At 51.5% G+C, this 16677-nt stretch overlaps 5 protein-coding genes across 5 annotated transcripts; 3 read left to right on the top strand and 2 right to left on the bottom strand.

Annotated features, from left to right (window-relative positions):
- Positions 1-2118: 2118 nt before the first annotated feature.
- On the top strand, positions 2119-3448 carry N0V96_000279 (uncharacterized protein; the record flags this gene model as incomplete). Its single annotated transcript, XM_053195416.2, has 5 exons — positions 2119-2210; positions 2281-2443; positions 2527-2612; positions 2732-3062; positions 3128-3448. The coding sequence occupies 5 exons, from the start codon at positions 2119-2121 to the stop codon at positions 3446-3448; spliced, it is 993 nt and encodes a 330-aa protein (XP_053047069.2).
- Positions 3449-3954: 506 nt separating this feature from the next.
- N0V96_000278 (uncharacterized protein) lies at positions 3955-4962 on the bottom strand (the record flags this gene model as incomplete). The annotated part of the gene is made up of 1 exon (XM_053195415.2): positions 3955-4962. One exon carries the CDS (start codon positions 4960-4962, stop codon positions 3955-3957), a length of 1008 nt encoding a protein of 335 aa, XP_053047068.2.
- A 455-nt stretch (positions 4963-5417) lies between these two features.
- Positions 5418-8090, bottom strand: N0V96_000277 (uncharacterized protein; the record flags this gene model as incomplete). The annotated part of the gene is made up of 3 exons (XM_065755890.1): positions 5418-6057; positions 6103-6408; positions 7276-8090. The coding sequence occupies 3 exons, from the start codon at positions 8088-8090 to the stop codon at positions 5418-5420; spliced, it is 1761 nt and encodes a 586-aa protein (XP_065615130.1).
- A 957-nt stretch (positions 8091-9047) lies between these two features.
- Positions 9048-10063, top strand: N0V96_000276 (uncharacterized protein; the record flags this gene model as incomplete). Its single annotated transcript, XM_053195413.2, has 3 exons — positions 9048-9222; positions 9309-9557; positions 9621-10063. 3 exons carry the CDS (start codon positions 9048-9050, stop codon positions 10061-10063), a joined length of 867 nt encoding a protein of 288 aa, XP_053047066.2.
- A 943-nt stretch (positions 10064-11006) lies between these two features.
- N0V96_000275 (uncharacterized protein) lies at positions 11007-16513 on the top strand (the record flags this gene model as incomplete). The annotated part of the gene is made up of 14 exons (XM_065755889.1): positions 11007-11064; positions 11233-11243; positions 11462-12008; positions 12089-12312; positions 12383-12662; positions 12728-12961; positions 13015-13751; positions 13817-13979; positions 14078-14434; positions 14537-14660; positions 14894-14944; positions 15014-15078; positions 15147-16233; positions 16297-16513. 14 exons carry the CDS (start codon positions 11007-11009, stop codon positions 16511-16513), a joined length of 4155 nt encoding a protein of 1384 aa, XP_065615129.1.
- Between the last annotated feature and the right edge of the window lie 164 nt (positions 16514-16677).

The following is a 16677-nucleotide window of genomic DNA, read 5'->3' as shown; positions in this document are numbered from 1 at the left end:
ATAGAAAATAGCTTCCAGATCGCGTCTAATGGAGTGCATATTGGTACGCCACTTGAGCTCCGTCTCCCCGTCCCCGATGCCCTTACTCGGTACAGAGATCGCGATGGATCACTAGTATTTTACGTTCAAGAGTCTCTGACACGACCTCAGAGTAGCGAGGCCGCCAATGAGGCCCTAGAAGAAATATTGGTAATATTGAGAAGTGCGTCATCTTGGGTGACGATGGCACTGGCGGCCTATAACTGACTTCGGTATATCGCCCGGCTTGGTGTGCTAAGCTTGTAACTTCGGACTAGTTGGTGACGCGGTCTGTAAGGGTCACATCGCGGCCTTTGTCCAATCGTCAGTGTTGCCAATGCTCGTTTCTTTCTTTTTCGATATTTCCCCCGCTGAAGTGGAGCTGACATTGGATGAACGGTGGATTTGCTGCGAGCTATGAAGTTGTGCTTCATGAGACAGACTGCCCAAAGGGAAATGTGATATTCTTTCCTGCAAATAAGCAATGACTAGGTCTGGGCTTTCATGCAGCACTACGCGTACAACGTAATTCTGCTATTAAGAATGACTCGGGATTGTTACGCTATCAATATCTTACAAAAGTGTAGGCCAGCATGGTAGTAAGGAGGAGGAAAGGGGTGGAAGGGGTGAGCCCTGGCAGGGGGCGGAGCGGGGCGGATACGGGTCCGTGTTCGTCATGAAATGCGCGTATCCGCGGGGATGCCGTCCACAGCATGGACTACGTCAATCTGAATAGGACTCCCGTAGTTATTGAGTCGTAAAGTTGTAGCAATAGCTACATGTATATTCGTGTGGTAGCTTCCTTTTCGATAAATTCCTATCTATGACGAGACGAGATCAGTGGGCTAGATTGGAAGCTGGCTGGTCTTGATTACTGATATTCCCGATGAAATAATGTGTCCAATATTACCTTGTAAGAAAGTTGATTCCCTGCATCTTATCCGTTGGAACTACGGATGTACTCAGTTAAATTACGGCCCGACCATGGCCCACTACAAAAGGTGTGCTTGCATACGTTCGGATGTACCCGTGGCCGCGGGAAAGGATCTCAGGCACCGCCTCCGCGAAGAAAAGCTTAAAAGCCAAGATTCACAATGGAGTAAGATATGACTCGCTCTGCATGCTTGGACAGCAGAGATCGGGGGAATTACAAAGCTGGCTGTGAAGAGTAGATTAAGGTGTTCAGGGGTAAAGGAGTTATCACAATCGAGAATTGACGAGTGAACGGAGTGCGGCAAGTGCCACAAATTACAACATCTTGAACCCACTCCGAGAACGCAATCTCCGCCACAGTGGCGGAGTACGTTCTCATTTTTCATAGTATCCCCCGGTTGTTAGCCGCGGTCTGTTTGATATCTTATGGTTATTGCGGCACGTTGACTTACTGCCAGGTCACCTACCTATACCAGAACTACACGAGGGCCCCAATGTGTAAAGTAGACAAGGTTGCCCTAGTCGCAGTCTACCTACACTTACCTGAACCAGCAAGACGCACCGTATCATGACTTCACCAGGAGTATTGGGTCCGCGATCTTGTGCTTGCCATATCGATCTAAACCTGAGCCGCACTAGTCTATACTCTGCATCGGACTACGCGTACTAGACTCCAGATCATAACAGCGACTCGTGCAATGTAGCATTCTAAGTGATGGAATAACATCTCCAGGAGGCCTTATCTCTGTACCCTAGTGAGATGCAGCTGGAGGCGCGGGCAAGGAGACGTGCCTCGGTGGGGGTTATGGATGCTCTACCTTATGCAACACGGGGGTCTCGGTCGGCCTTAACCGACTTGGCGTATTGCGCCATGCTCAGGCACGCAACCGCAGCAACTCGAATGCAGGTTGACTGCCGGGCAGCTTATTCTTGGTCAGAAATGGTCCAGGTCATCGGAATGCCTTGAGGACATAAGGTTGTAAACTAGTAACTGGTCTAGATAAATAGATGTTGATCTGTCCCAAGAAGTAGAGCTAATTTTTCAGGCAAGCTCACAGTCTTTACTACGATTATCAATAAGCTTCACTCATTCTTTTACCACAAGTCATTCTTTACAGTCACTCTTTATATCTCTTTAATTTAAAAGATATTCATCCGCTAGCAAAAATGCCCTCCCTCTTGTCCACCGCAATCAGCGTTCTCGCTGCTTCTCAGGGGGTTCTGGCAGCTTGCACTAACCCTTCCGTCCGCAAGTCTTGGTCGGTCCCGCCCTCCTCACTTCAAAGATCGAGGCTATGAAAATGAAAATCGCTAACACGGAACCAACAGGTCCGCCCTGACTGAGGATGAGAAGACTTCATACATTAGCGCGACCCTCTGCTTGATGGACCCTGCCCAGGCTCCCGCCAAGACGGGCTACGCTGGATCCACGACTCGCTGGGAAGAACTCCAGGCTGCCCACGTCTCTCAGGCTCAGTTTGTTCACTCTGTTGTAAGTGTTTAGAATCATCATACGTCGAGTAAATGGGCGGTTACAATAACAAAGATAAGGACTAATGCAGAATTTGTGTTTAGGGCGCCTTCTTCCCTTGGCACCGTTGGTACATGACCGTGCAGGAGAAGCTCCTCCGCGATGACTGCGGCTACACTGGTCCAATGCCGTAAGCGACTCATTCCAACCCAGTTCCTTCACTTTTGCATTGACGGCTCTTCTCTGGGCTTCAAATTGATTCATTCTCACCAAAGGCGATATTGTTACTAACGATTGGGCCACGTACAGATACTGGGACGAACAGGCTGAGCAAGCAGTTCTCCCCTTAGAAAACGCAAGCATCCTGAACGCCAGTGCCACTGCCGGCTTCGGCTCCGCTTCCCTCGACGTGAACGGCTGCGTCGTTGATGGACCCTACACCAACGTCAGACTGACTCTCGACACCGAGCTCAACCGTGTCGACCCTGTCTGCCTGAGCCGTGACTTCAAGCAGAAGGAGTACGACCAGGTTGCTCAGAAGATCATTGATGCCTGCATGGCTCTGGAGGACTACGTGAACCTGAACAACTGCTTGGGTGCCTCCCCTCATACCGGTGGTCACTACGCCATCGGCGGTACTGTAAGCAATTGCTCCGTTCTTTTCACATGCACCTTTTTCTTCATGACACTAATCTCATCCCTTAGATGGATGACCCCTCTCTCTCACCTGGCGACCCGCTCTTCTTCCTTCACCACACCAACCTGGACCGTCTTTGGTGGCAGTGGCAGGCTCAGAACGAGTCCCGTCTGACTGATATTGGCGGCAACAACGTCGCCCAGGGCTTCTTCTGGTCCAGCGTGCAGCCTTCCTCCCTTGGTGTCAACGCCTTCCTGCCCTACTTCAACGACAATGGCAACGAGACCACCCTCGACCATGTCATGTGGATGGCTGGTATTGCCGAGAACATCACCATTGCTGAGGTCATGGACATCAAGAGCGATGCCATCTGCATCGAGTACCAGTGAGATTACATGTTGTGTTCTTTGTGTCTAGAGCGACTCGTCTTAGCTTGTCGTTTGGACTTGGTATTTTATTAGATGGTACCTCGAAAAGTGGTGATGAGAGTATGGCGATAACTTCCTAGTTGGGCTGGGCGATGATTACATGTAATATGTAGCGAATCGATATCATATAGACTGCGTTGCTTCAAGGAAAGTTTGTCACACCCAATTGCCGATGTCAAGCTTTTACTGCTGGAACTTTTGGTCTTTGGCCGGTTGATCTTTCATAAGCTACGCTTGTATTCCACTATTGCGAGACGAAAAATTCCAAAAGTCATTATGATGATGGGTGTACTATGGGCATCCATACCATAGAGATTATACGTTCTATAACTGTCGCGCAAATCAATAAAATATCATAAAAGATCCCGATGTTTCCCAACCTAAGTGTAATTATGCGTTGGTTTGAGCTACATGATGAAGAGAGCCTCCGAATGAAGTCCACCCAAGGATCAGAAAGAACTTGCTTTTCAAGTCTCGTTGACATGAACGATAATCTTGCCTGTTGTACGTCCTTCCCTAAGCTTCGAATATGCTTTTGGTGCGTCGCGCCACTCAAATTTCTCATCAATCAGCACTCGCACTTTTCCCTCCACTATGAACCTGCCAATCACTTCCAGATCCTCTTGACTCGGTTTTACCCTCACGGATTGGAACTTCCTCTTCCCACCACCGAGAAATCCTGGTAATAAGCTTCTCCGTAACATGTTCACCATCGACGTCGACATGCCAACCTGCACAAATACTCCCTCGGACTTGAGGAAATGCGAGCAGCTTTCGTACATGCCGTCCGGACTGCCAACGTTGTCCACAGCGATATCGAAAACACACCCCTTGCTCTTAAGTTCGGTAATAACGTTCAATTTGCGGTAGTCGATAACTTCGTCCGCCCCGAGGCGTTTGCAACGATCAACCTTTGCCGTAGAACAAGATGCGACCACATAGGCACCGGCGGCCTTTGCGAACTGGATGGTGAAGGAACCAACACCGCCACTTCCGCCATTGATAAAGACTTTAGAACCTGGCTTGAGCAACTCTTTCGGAAGCGACTGAAACGCCGTCAGCCCAGCTGTGCCAATAGCAGCTGCGTCGTCGGGATCGACGCCCATTGGGAGCGGCGCAATGTTGGAGGTGGGAGCGACGAGGAGCTGGCCTAGACTACCGAATTGCGGGAGCTTGGTCCCAATGCTCAAGGCCCCAAAGACAACTTGACCCTCGGAGAATCCCTCAGCACCGTTTTTTGAACGGATTCGGCCACAAAAGTCTGAGCCTGGAGTCGTGTTGGGCTGAATCATGAATTTGCCAAAGACGGGGATCTCGGGCAGCTTGTATTCAACAGGATTGATGCCCGCTGATATGACTTCGATGAGTACATGGTCTTTGGGGAGGGACGATGCATTAGGTGGAGTTGCGTTTTCGTTGAGAGTAAGTGAGTTTTCTAATGTCTCCTTGATGGAGCTGTATTGCCAAGCTTGCATTTTCGCCGGTCAAATTGAGGGGAGGTGTGCAGCGGAAGCGATGTGTAATAATTTGATTTCAAGTCAGATAATGAGGTAGGGAATGTCAAGTAGTACTTTAGTGAATGTCTTACCAAAACAGCGAGGGTCATCAACCAGCCTCGCATGCCAGATACTAATTCATATATCACCGCAACTGATCTCGACACGGATGCTGTCAGAGTCAAAGTCCGCACTCACTCCGTCGGATTGCAGGGGTTATTTAAGGTTATCTCGGGTTCGGATTGACCCCTGGTTGCAAAGCTAGTCTGCAGGGGCCTCGCACCCTCTGGTGCTTGAATCACTAGATGGAATTTGGTATTAGACATCTTTTTGTCTCCATGGACAACCGGCGGAGTTTGAGAAAAGAGGAAAGCGATTGATGCTAGCTAAGATACTGCTAGTTTCTCCCGGGTGAGTCTTGAACGGAGCATTGTCTATTTGCTCGTCCTGAAGGGAGCCAGAACGAGCAACGCGATTACTCCGAATTTTTTCCCTTGAGGGCTAAGTATGCTGGGGTGGAGAACCTCCATGTTATCGACAATGCCAAAGTCGCGAATGCCCCCACCAGGCGTGTAGACGCTCCCATTGTACGCAACGGCTGCCATGCCGTGACAAGGCGTCTTCATCGGCTTAAGCTTCTCCCAGCAGTTTGTTCGCGCGTCATACACCTCCGTCTCGTTGAACACAAATCCAGCCTCAGGATCCAGGTTTCCCTCGCCTCCAAAGGTGTAAATTCGTTGCCCCACGATAGCCACTGAGAGACCGCCTCGAGGGGCCGGGATGCGCGCTCGCTCGCTCCACTTCAGCGTCTTGAGATCGAGGACGTAAATTGTGCCGCAGACTGCCGTCTGGCTACGGAACCGACCGCCGACGACGTAAAAGTTGGTTCCGATGACGCCGCCGCCGGCATGCTCGCGGCCTTCAGGTAGACTAGGCAATGACTCCCATTCCTTTGTGACGAAGTTGTAGGACGAAACAGTATCGACAGTCTCCTGGAGTCCATCTTCTCCGAGCTCGAGCAGACTGATGCTGCCAGCAACAATAATCCTATCGCCAGTGACACCAAGGATGGAGCTGCCCCTCTCTGTGCCATTCGGTATGGGCGGGAGCTCAGTTCACGCATTGGTCGCAGGATTGTACTCGTAGCAGTTCAGAAGCGCGCGGAAGACCGCGCCGCCAGAAAGGCCGCCGAGGATGTAGACCTTCCCATTGGCCGCAGCGGCATTGGCGTGGTTCATAGGGATCGGGAGGGGCGCGGCGAAGGACCATTCGTCTTTGGGGATGTTGTACAGCTCCACAGAGTCGATTATGGAGACACCGGTTGGCTGGCTTGCGTCGAGCTCGATGCCGGCAACAACGTAGATGTTGTCGCCGAGAGCAACCGCGGCGTGCTCCTGGCGGGGGCCGCCGACAAGGGCTTGAGTACTTCCCAAGTCTCGATGGTTGATAAGGTGCACTTAGAGAGCGCAGGGGCGGCTGCTGACTGTCCACTGAGAAGCGGCAGCAGAGCGACACAGGAGGCAAGGTGCTTTGCCTCAATTCGAGCGCCAAGGTCCCCCCGTTAGGAGTGAATAGTTGTTCTCAAAAGCACAGCCTCGTGGAACTACAGCAGAGATGGCATCACGGAGAGTGACAAGACTGAACCCCACGCATGACAGCCAACAATCCCTCTGTTCTCGGAAACTTTGAACTTTCCGTGTGGCTGGAATGAAGATCCTGCATACATGGTAAGACGCACTACAATGATAGCATCTTCGAGTGAGCAGCGTGGTGTTTCGGGTTCGGATTGACATTGGTTCTTGGCAATATAGCAATTTGTACGTCTCCATGAACTGGAATTCACGCCAGCTGACGCATCGCAGATTTCATATTTCTTGGGCCCCTCTGTCTAATGCTCTGCAATCTTGACATTTGTAATCATACTGTGTGTTGATTTAGGCAACCAGCGGAGTACGAAGGGCAAAGTAAGTGGAATCTTTATTCAGCTAAATACACCTGGCTAACAAGGCTATGGTAGGACATAGATTTCAGGTTAAGATATCTGAATCGAAGATTGGCTAGGGGTTGCCTGGCTGTCCGTCTGATTCATCACTTGCCATTGCGAGATGTTCGTTCTGACTAACCAGCCCTAGGTTGACATAGTTTACGGGCCACCTTATCTCATTGTGCCAGTTTAGCGGAAGAGATCTTAAAATTGCGGCAATGAGGTGGCGCCCCCATTCTCTCATGAACCAAAATTGGGATCCCGCAGCATGAATAACGGTACTATAATGTGCAAGAACGACTAAAGACGCAGGGTCTCTGACAACAAGCAAGGCCATGAAGTTGTCACGCAGGACCATGGGCCATGACACAGCGACGTTCAACTCGGGAGTGATAGACGATGCCCGCTCGATGCTATTCCGAAAGCCCAAGACTGCTTCGCCAATAATGCTCTTGACCTCGGAACTCACGTCGTGCTGATCCAACCCACCCTGGATACGTGAAACATTATCTTGCAGCAGTGTTAGCAACTCGTTGCCGCCTAGATACGGATTGCATTTCATGAAGTCCTTCAATATGCCATGCCGCACATTCTCCCTAGCCGAGGCCAAGACACTGCTGACACCGCGAATGAGGGTGAAAACCTCCAGGATGTCGTCCACTTCTAGCTGACGCAGGGGGCTGTGCAGCATTGGACCAGAGGCGGCGAAGGCGCCAATGAAGAGCAATGACGACGCGGCGAAGAGGGCGTCGCAATTTCCAGGCGTGACATGCGAAATCTCAGACTGAACTCCACGAATTGCATGGTGTTGGTGCTGCAGCGCCAAAGATAGCTTCTCCTGCCGCTGTTGCTGCTGCGTGTGAGCTTGCGCGGAGAAAGATCCGAGTGGTTCTATGATTGCTAGGTGAAAGGCGGAGACTGCGAGAATCTGATGCATGAGGTAGGGCGAGTCCGCTGCCACCGCCGGAACCTTGTCGCGCCAGGTGTGGAGGTTAGCCCCGGGCAAGGTTGCGGAGGTTACGGATGTGAAGTGGTTCATCAAGCCGAGATCCGTCATCCAGGGGTAGATATTGTCGGTCGCGGATCCGACGGGAACGTCTGCCCCTAAGGAGGGCGGCGGCATTGTCGATGGGGCTCCTGGTGGAGTGCTCTTGGATGAGATGGTTGACAAGTCGTCTCTGTGACCATCCAGTGCACATGCGCGGAGTTGAGAACCATCTTGGATGGTATATGGCGCCAGGCTGCAATCTATCTGTAGTCTGACGCAAGCGCCACATGGCCGGTTCTCATCGCACTGAAGCGAAGTCAGCCTTGGGTCTGCTGGTTGGCGAGAAGTAGTGGAAGGAAAAGTGAGAGTCTCCTTGTACGAGGCAGGAGAACAAACCAGCGCACCTTGACCTTTCTCTGTTTACAGTTGGAACAACCGTTACGGGACTTTTTGTGTCCAATCCGTGGCATGTTGGATAGAGGCGTGATACACGACCAATTTTGATGTCTGCTCTCGAATTCTGACTCGATTCCGCAGAGTAGTTGGACTGAGGCGCCCGAACCCGAAGCCGACCGACCGCTCATATATGTTTATCTATCCTTAGTGTACCCAGATTGAGTTGCGGAGATTTGATTTCTAAGAGCCGCGGACTTTCTAAGCTTAGACACTGGGTGAATCAACACCCGCGACAAAGGCTTGTCAGTGCTAAACTTACACGTATTTGACGCAAGGACCACCTGTCATTCGAGCATCAGCCAAGATTTAAGCCAAGAGATTGACAACTTCAAGACACGAGATAATCTCGACAGAGCAGCAAGCATAGCCTCAACTATGCTTATGAAGGACGTGCGGGAAGACGTATTGATTTCAAACATTTGTCGATAGGTTAGCGGAGCCAAGTAAGAGTATGCAAATGTCTACGCCATGTTTATATAACCATGAGGTGGGACAGCATGCCGAGTTGCCTTCACCTGCCCAGGAAAATACCTACTATTGCAACAACTTCAATTTCTCGTCGAAGACACCATAGAAGAGTGCTTTGTTACTTTGGGAAAAGAACTTGATACTTCAACGTCCCAGTCATCTAGAACCATGGACTCACCAACAGATAACAGCCCAGGAGAATTCGTCTTCTATCACTACAACCCTTCTCTCCCAGCAGCATGCATCTTCATCGCCCTCTTTGGCATCTCATCCGCGCTGCATTTTTTTCAGATGATCAAGCTTCGAGCCTGGTACTTTGTTCCATTCTTGATTGGCTGCTGCTGTAAGTGATAATTATCGAAGCTAGTCCATGCCTCACTAGGCGTATCTTGCTTATTACCTCACACTTACTGACATTCAATGTCACAGTTGAAATCGTGGGCTATATAGGCCGTGCACTATCCGCGACAGAGACCCCAAACTGGTCAACAACCTCCTACACGATCCAGAGCCTGACGCTTCTTCTTGGGCCCGCGCTCCTTGCTGCATCTATCTACATGGTCCTGGGCCGTCTCATTCGCTTCCTTGAGGCCGAGCACCTGGCTTTGATCAGAACAAAGTGGTTGACCAAACTGTTTGTCTTGGGTGACGTGATTTCTTTCGTGACGCAGGGCGCAGGTGTGTTTCCTTCTTTCCGGCTTCTTACCCGCGGATGGTTGGGCTAACACATACTTTGAACAGGCGGCGCAATCCTATCCCGAGCAAAGTCTCTATCCGACGTTGACCTCGGCGAAAACATCATCATCGCCGGCCTCGCCGTCCAAATTCTCTTTTTCGGAGGCTTCATCATCGTCACCTTTCTGTTCCACTATCGCATCAATCAGAACCCCACTGATCCCTGCAACTCTGCCTCCCTGCGCTGGAGACCGTTCCTCTGGATCCTTTATGGCGCAAGTCTTCTGATCATGATTCGGTCGGTTTTCAGGGTTGCCGAGTACGTCACTGGTAGCAATGGAGCGCTGATGGCAAGCGAGGTGTACATTTACGTCTTCGATGCGGCGCTGATGTTCCTTGTTGCTGCCGTGTTCAATGTGTTTCATCCGGGTACCATTATTCAGACAGAGAACAAGTTGACGGCCATCTCGGAGAGCAGCGTGCCTCTTGATTTGCAGACTTTCACTTAGGTGTTTTAATTGATTGTTGCCTTGCGCTGAATTTGGGACAGCAGCGGAGACCGTGATGCTGAACGCTCGTGAAAATGGGGGATGTTCGTGGATATCGAGCGGTTCAGCAAGTGCGTTCAGGATTTTGGCAATTGATCCAACATGTATGATTGAAAATTTATGGACGTGGATCATGATCTTTTACTTTGGCCCTTGCATTGCAGTCTTGGGCTGTTTTCTATTAATAAAATTTCTCTTTCACGATGTCAAGAAGTCTCGTAGGCTGGTCAAGTCAATTTATGTCGTTTTATTGTGAGGTTGCGGCACAGCAACAATCAGTCAGGGGTCGCTTGTCCCCAAAGGAACGTCCACCTCATCAATTGTTCCTCACCCGTTCAGCATGTTGATCTGTCTCAACTCCAGCAAAGTCGCTCAATGCCGAATTTCTCGTCTCGGAGCCACGAGCATTGCAATCCTCTCACCAGGGAGCAATTGATCGAGTAACCATGCGTGAGCCTGACGCCATCTTCCAGCCCGTCTCTTCCCGATGTTATCGTCTGCTGACGAGGAAATCTTTTCAGAGGAGTACCGTTATTAGAGCGCCAAGTAGTCTCCTTCAGGCAGGTGAACCGTCAGCCTACAGAGCCGAGACAAAATGCTTGGGGGGCGTCAAGACCGACTGTTCCTGATTGCCAGGGGTATTTGTCCCGGTCTTACAATTTCGAAACCGCCCTGTTGTGAATCCTTCGCCAAAAGGGGACTTTTGTCGGGTCGTCGCGGTATCGCGGTGCTCACTCAATTTCGGGCGCGTCATCTCACTGTCGAATGTACTGAAGCATCAGGGATGCGGCAAACCTCGAAGCCAATTGAGCCGTGAGCGATTCATAAGAATCCTTAGTGACCAGCGTTTCTGTCACTTGAGATCACGATGGCATCTCTGACGTCCACACCATCCGCAACAACCATGCAGCTTGGACGCAATCAACAGTTCATCTTCGACGACGCCTTCGCCTGTTCCAATGGTTCACCATGGAGCTCCGTCCTATGCCATCGAGGCTTTGACCTCAATTCTCGCCTTGCGGAAGTCATATTCTCCATCGTTCCCTGTTCGATCGCATTGGTCTGGGGACTTCATCGTCGTCACCAGCTCCAGGCTAGAGCAGTGGTCTCACATGGACACATCCGCCCAGTGGCCAACCTGGTTAGCCTCATCATTTTGAGCTTCCTGTTACTTTTGATCGCACCCATCTCAATCGCCATCGTACCAATTGCGGTTGTCTTGACATCCGGCATTGTCAGATATGCCGGGCACCAAAGCGATGATTGGATAGGCCAAGGGTCAGGTCTTCTTACACTCAAACAGGCATGTTCCGATAGAACTGACGTGCAAGACTTTATAAGACTAATCTACGCAAATAGGTCCTCTGGCAGGCTCTCACGGCGTTCCAAATCATCTTACTCATGAGAGTTGCCCTTGAAAGAGACAGCCAGAGTCAATTTGGTGTCGATATTGCTTCTTGGATCCTATCGGTCACGGCCAGCATCCTTTTCACATTGATATCGGAGCGAGAGCACCGCAAATCACCCGCACCATCAGCCCTGCTTCAGCTTTTCCTACTGATTACCATATTTCTCGACGCGGCCCGCGTGAGAACGGCTTGGCATCTATCACCGCAAAACAACAGCGAGGGCTATATCGCCCTGCTCTTGACAGTTCAAGTCATTCTCAAGGTACTCTTACTCGCAGCCGAGTCCGTGCCAAACCCCGCCATCATCGCCATCCCAGCCCGTCGAATCTCTCGAGAGGAGACATCAGGCATCTTCGGCAAGAGCTTCGCGACATGGGTCAACCCTCTGCTTCGTCTGGGTTGGAAGAAGAACCTGGTAGCAGAAGATCTCGATCCGCTCGATGAAGCCCTCGATGGAGAAGCGGTGCTTGAGCGGCTTTCCTCAGCGTGGAAGAGCGGTACGTCACTCTCTTGACCTACTCCTGATGATAATGTTGCTTCTTGAGTGTTACCTGATGCTAAGTGAGAATTCTCTTAGTCGATCAGGACAAGAATCACGCCCTAGTCAAAGCGGTTCTCAAGGCCTTCCGAGCCGAGCTGTTCTTCATCCACATCCCGCGCGTCGGTATGGTGGCCTTTGGTCTCACGCAACCTCTCCTCGTGAAAACCACAATCGAGTACATCCGAGAACATAATGACAAGCCCATCACCTACGGTCAAACCCTCGTCGCCGCCTTTGCCATCACATACATCGGACCAGCGGTACGTGTGACTATTTCGAACTTTGGCAAGCTTCAGAATCCGAAATTAACCACGCCCTTTTTGCACACAGATCTCCACCAGATGGTCCGGTCAACTCACCCATCGCCTTATCACCCGCATCCGCGGCGCCCTCATCGCCATCATCTACCAGAACATGCTCACCCTCCGCGCGGAGACAGGTAACTCCCAGGCGGCGGTCGCTTTGATGAGTACAGAGGTCGAGCGGATTACCGTGGCGGCTCAGTGGTGCGTCGCCATCGTTCCTAATCTCGTCCAGCTCGGATTCGCCATGTGGATCATGAGCGAGCAACTTGGGGCTGTGAGCGTTGCTCCCATTATCATCGCTCTTCGTAAGTAGATCGTCTTCTCATAGCTCTGGTATCATAGGCCCTGTTTTATCTAACAAGATGGATAGTCAGTGTGTCGGCCGGCATCAGAATAGGCCAGTTGATCCCGCCGCGGCAGAGGAGGTGGATGCAGGCGATCCAGCAGCGGGTTGGCATCACCACCGAGATCATCGAGTCTGTCAAGGGTGTCAAGATGAGCGGCCTGACTAGCACGGTCCAGGGCCAGATTCAAGGTCTTCGGGACTTTGAGCTGGATGAGTCGAAGAAGTTCAGAAGAGTGCAGATTCTCAACGTGCTCATCGGTAAGCCAGGGAACATTCGCGCCTGTAGTCGCACCATGTCTAAAACTTCCCAGGACAATTCCCATCCATCATGACACCATCCATCACCTTCGCCGCCTTTGGTATCATCTCCAAAATATCCGGCGGCCAACCTCTCAACGTGGTTCAGGCTTTTACATCCCTCAGCCTCCTCGGTATCCTGATCAACCCCGTCTCCGAGCTCGTCATGATCCCGAACAACCTCGGAGCCGCCATCGGATGCCTTGACAGAATCCAGGAGTATCTGGTGAAAGAAAAGCGGGAGGATTACCGCCTCGTCAAATCAAACACATCCCCAGACCCCGCTATGGAGGGCAATGGAAGTAGCGAACTGCCGCAAAATGACAGCCAGGCCCGATCCATGATCCAAGTCTCAAAGGGCTCCTTCGGCTGGCATAAAGACCAAGCCGTTCTCAAGTCACTAGATCTCGAGATCCGCCCAGGAAGCCTCACAATTCTCGTCGGACCCGTCGGCTCCGGCAAATCTACACTGCTAAAGTCCCTCGTGGGGGAGACATACCGTATCTCAGGGTCGGTGGAGTACGCAAGCTCAACAGACGTGGCATACTGCGACCAAGACCCCTGGATCCTGAACCAGAGCATCAAGGAAAATATTGTCGGCGGCGTCGCGCCGCACGAAGCGGCAGACTTTTATAGCAAGGTTATTCAGGCATGTCAGTTGGAAGAGGATTTCGGTCTTCTTCCGCAAGGTGATGAGACCATAGTTGGAAGCTCGGGCTCGGCTCTTAGCGGTGGTCAGAGACATCGGATTGTATGTTGAACCACTTAAAGCCTCTACCAGATAAGTTGTGACATATTACTAACGATCTTCGATAGGCACTTGCTAGAGCCGTTTACAGCAGGAAGCAGATCATCATCATGGACGATAACCTAAAAGGTCTCGACTCTAAGACGGCTTCGAAATGCTTCAATGCGCTGTTTGGGGCCGATGGCCTCTTACGTGGGGAGGGGAGAGCTGTGATTTTCGCGACGCACAATGGTGAATGACTCTCATATTTGCTTCACTGCCCCTGTCTTTTGCCATCAACCTGTCTGGTATGAAGGAGCACCTACTGACATAGCCAATCATGGTCGCAGCCCAATGGCTTCGTTCCGCGGACAACATCATTTCCCTCGGCAGCGACGGAACTATCTTGGAGACAGGCTTGTATGAAGACCTTAGCAAGACCGGAGGCTACGTCAGTACTCTCAAGGTCACCCAGAAGAGTGGTAAAGAGGAAAGCGATTCAGCGGAAGCAGAATCAGGAGCCCAGAGTGCCAATAAGAAGGACAAGGCTGCTGCGATTCCCAAGCCAGATGACTCGTCCAAGACCAAAACTCGCGGCGCCGCGAATACGAGTTCCCTTTTATACTACATCAAGTCCATGGGAATCACGTCTTTTGGGCTTTTCGTGGCGATGGTCATATTTCAGACCATCTGCAGAATCATGCAACGTAAGAAATCATCTCATCTAGGCCCCTACCGTCTCTACATAATGCCACTCGGCTAGGAGTTACATGTGGGTGCTTTCTCAGAGTATGCTAATTCATTCATAGGTCTCTGGGTCAAGTTCTGGGTCACTGCCAACGAGAGAGGAGGACAAGAGAGTCTGGGGATGTGGGTGGGCGTCTACATTCTCTGGGGCGTTTTGACGGAAATGGCCCTCGCCATCGAGTGCTAGTGAGTCCCACTACCTCCCCAAATCCCTCCTACCTACTCCTCTTTAAAGAAGGGACCCGGGTTACTGACAGAGTTATTGTCCGCCCTCAAGCTACTTCCTTGTTGTCATTGTTCCTCACTCGGCCAAGGGGCTTCATTTCAGCGTTCTCAAAGCCGCTCTTTCGTAAGAACTGTCCTACTTTGTCTAATTGACTGGGAGGAAGACGTTGATCTAACGTCTAAAATGATGCCAGCGCGCCCCTGTCTTTCTTCGTCAAGACCGATACAGGCGTCATCATCAACCGGTAAGCCTATATAATTACACTCTCTAGAATACCGTCTAGACCCTCGACTGACCTTGATGCTCAATCCAGATTTAGCCAAGACATGAACCTCGTCGACCTTCCCCTTCCCCTCGCCTTCATGCTAACCTTCGACAGTAAGAACCACAATCACCATCCTCAGCCAACCCATCTCCTCAAGCCTAGTGACTAACACCATGAGCAGACCTCACACTCGCAATAGCAGATATAGCCCTAACGACCCTCGCCACACCAACCCTCACCCTCTCCATTCCAATCCTCATCATCCTCCTCTATCTCCTCCAACGCATCTACCTCCAAACATCCCGCCAAATCCGCCTCCTCGACCTCGAAACCAAATCCCCGCTCTTCTCGCACTTCATCGCCTCCGCCACCGGCCTCATCACCATCCGCGCCCTCGGACCACACTGGACATCCCGCGTGCAACGACAGAACCTACAACGCCTAGACCTCTCCCAACGCGCGTTCTACGCAATGGGTAGTCTGCAGAAGTGGCTTCTGCTGGTGCTGAATCTTGTCGTTGCTGCGTTGGCGGTGTTGCTAGTGGCGTCTGCTGTTTTGCTGAGGGATCGGGTCGACGCAGGGTTGCTTGGCGTGGCGCTCGTGAGTGTCATGACCTTTGGGCAGCTGTTGACGCAGTTGTTGAATTATTGGGCGCAGTTGGAGACTAGTTTGGGTGCTGTGGCGAGGATCAGAGAGTTTGAGACGGAGACTCCGTCTGAGGAGAGCAAAGGTCACGACGAGGATCCTGCAGTGAAGGAGGAGTGGCCATCCAGGGGCCGGATTGATATCCGCAACGTGTCGGCGGCATATGATGATCATCAGGTTCTCAGCGGCGTCAATCTCACTATCGAGCCTGGCGAGAAGGTAGCCATCTGCGGACGAACGGGCAGCGGAAAGTCCACGCTTCTTGCATTGCTGCTCCGACTTCACGAGCCATCTGCTGGTGCGATTGAGGTAGACGGTGTGGATATTCGCAGCGTGCCTGTCACACGGCTTCGAGAATCTCTCGTCGCTCTGCCACAGGATTCACTCTTCCTGCCCGGAACCGTTCGTCAGAACCTGGACCCCTTTGAGTCCCGCAATGATGATGCCGATATCTGGGATGCGTTGAAGAAGACGGGTCTCAAGGCTTTGTTTGAAGACAAGGGAGGTCTCGAGGCCAATTTGAACACTGACTGGCTTAGCGCGGGACAGAAGCAGCTTTTCTGCATGGCTAGGGCCATCCTGAGGGCTAGTCATGTCTTGTTGTTAGATGAAGCGACAAGCAGGTGAGTTCTAGCTCTCTCTATTTTCACCCTAGATCGTCAACCACGCTAAAATTTACCAAAAAGTCTCGATCAAGCCACGGAACAGATCGTGCAAGATCTCATCGGTAGCGAGTTCCAAGGCTGGACAATAATCGTCATCGCGCACCGACTGCGGGCCGTCATAGACTTTGACAAGGTCGTGACGCTCCAGGATGGGAAAGTCGTCGAATTTGATAGTCCCAAGAAGTTGCTCGAGGACGGAGGCGCATTCGCTGCCATGTGGAAGCTCCAAGAAGGTTGAACGATTCCTTTCTTCCTCGGACCTTCGTTTGCTGTTCGTTGCTCTCGCGCAAAGACGGCTGCAATAGAGGAATCAAGCGCTCTATTCCGATTAGCATCATCAAGAAGGGGCGTGTAGTAGGAGTTTGTGCATTCTTTTCCATTGATGAGCAAGGGCTCTCAGTG

This window comes from Colletotrichum fioriniae, assembly GCF_027942845.1.
Source record: "Colletotrichum fioriniae strain IMI 355084 chromosome Unknown scaffold_1, whole genome shotgun sequence".
Lineage (NCBI taxonomy): Eukaryota > Fungi > Ascomycota > Sordariomycetes > Glomerellales > Glomerellaceae > Colletotrichum > Colletotrichum fioriniae.
The sequence above is the reverse complement of the archived record's forward strand: the minus strand, read 5'-3'. Positions and strand labels throughout refer to the sequence as shown.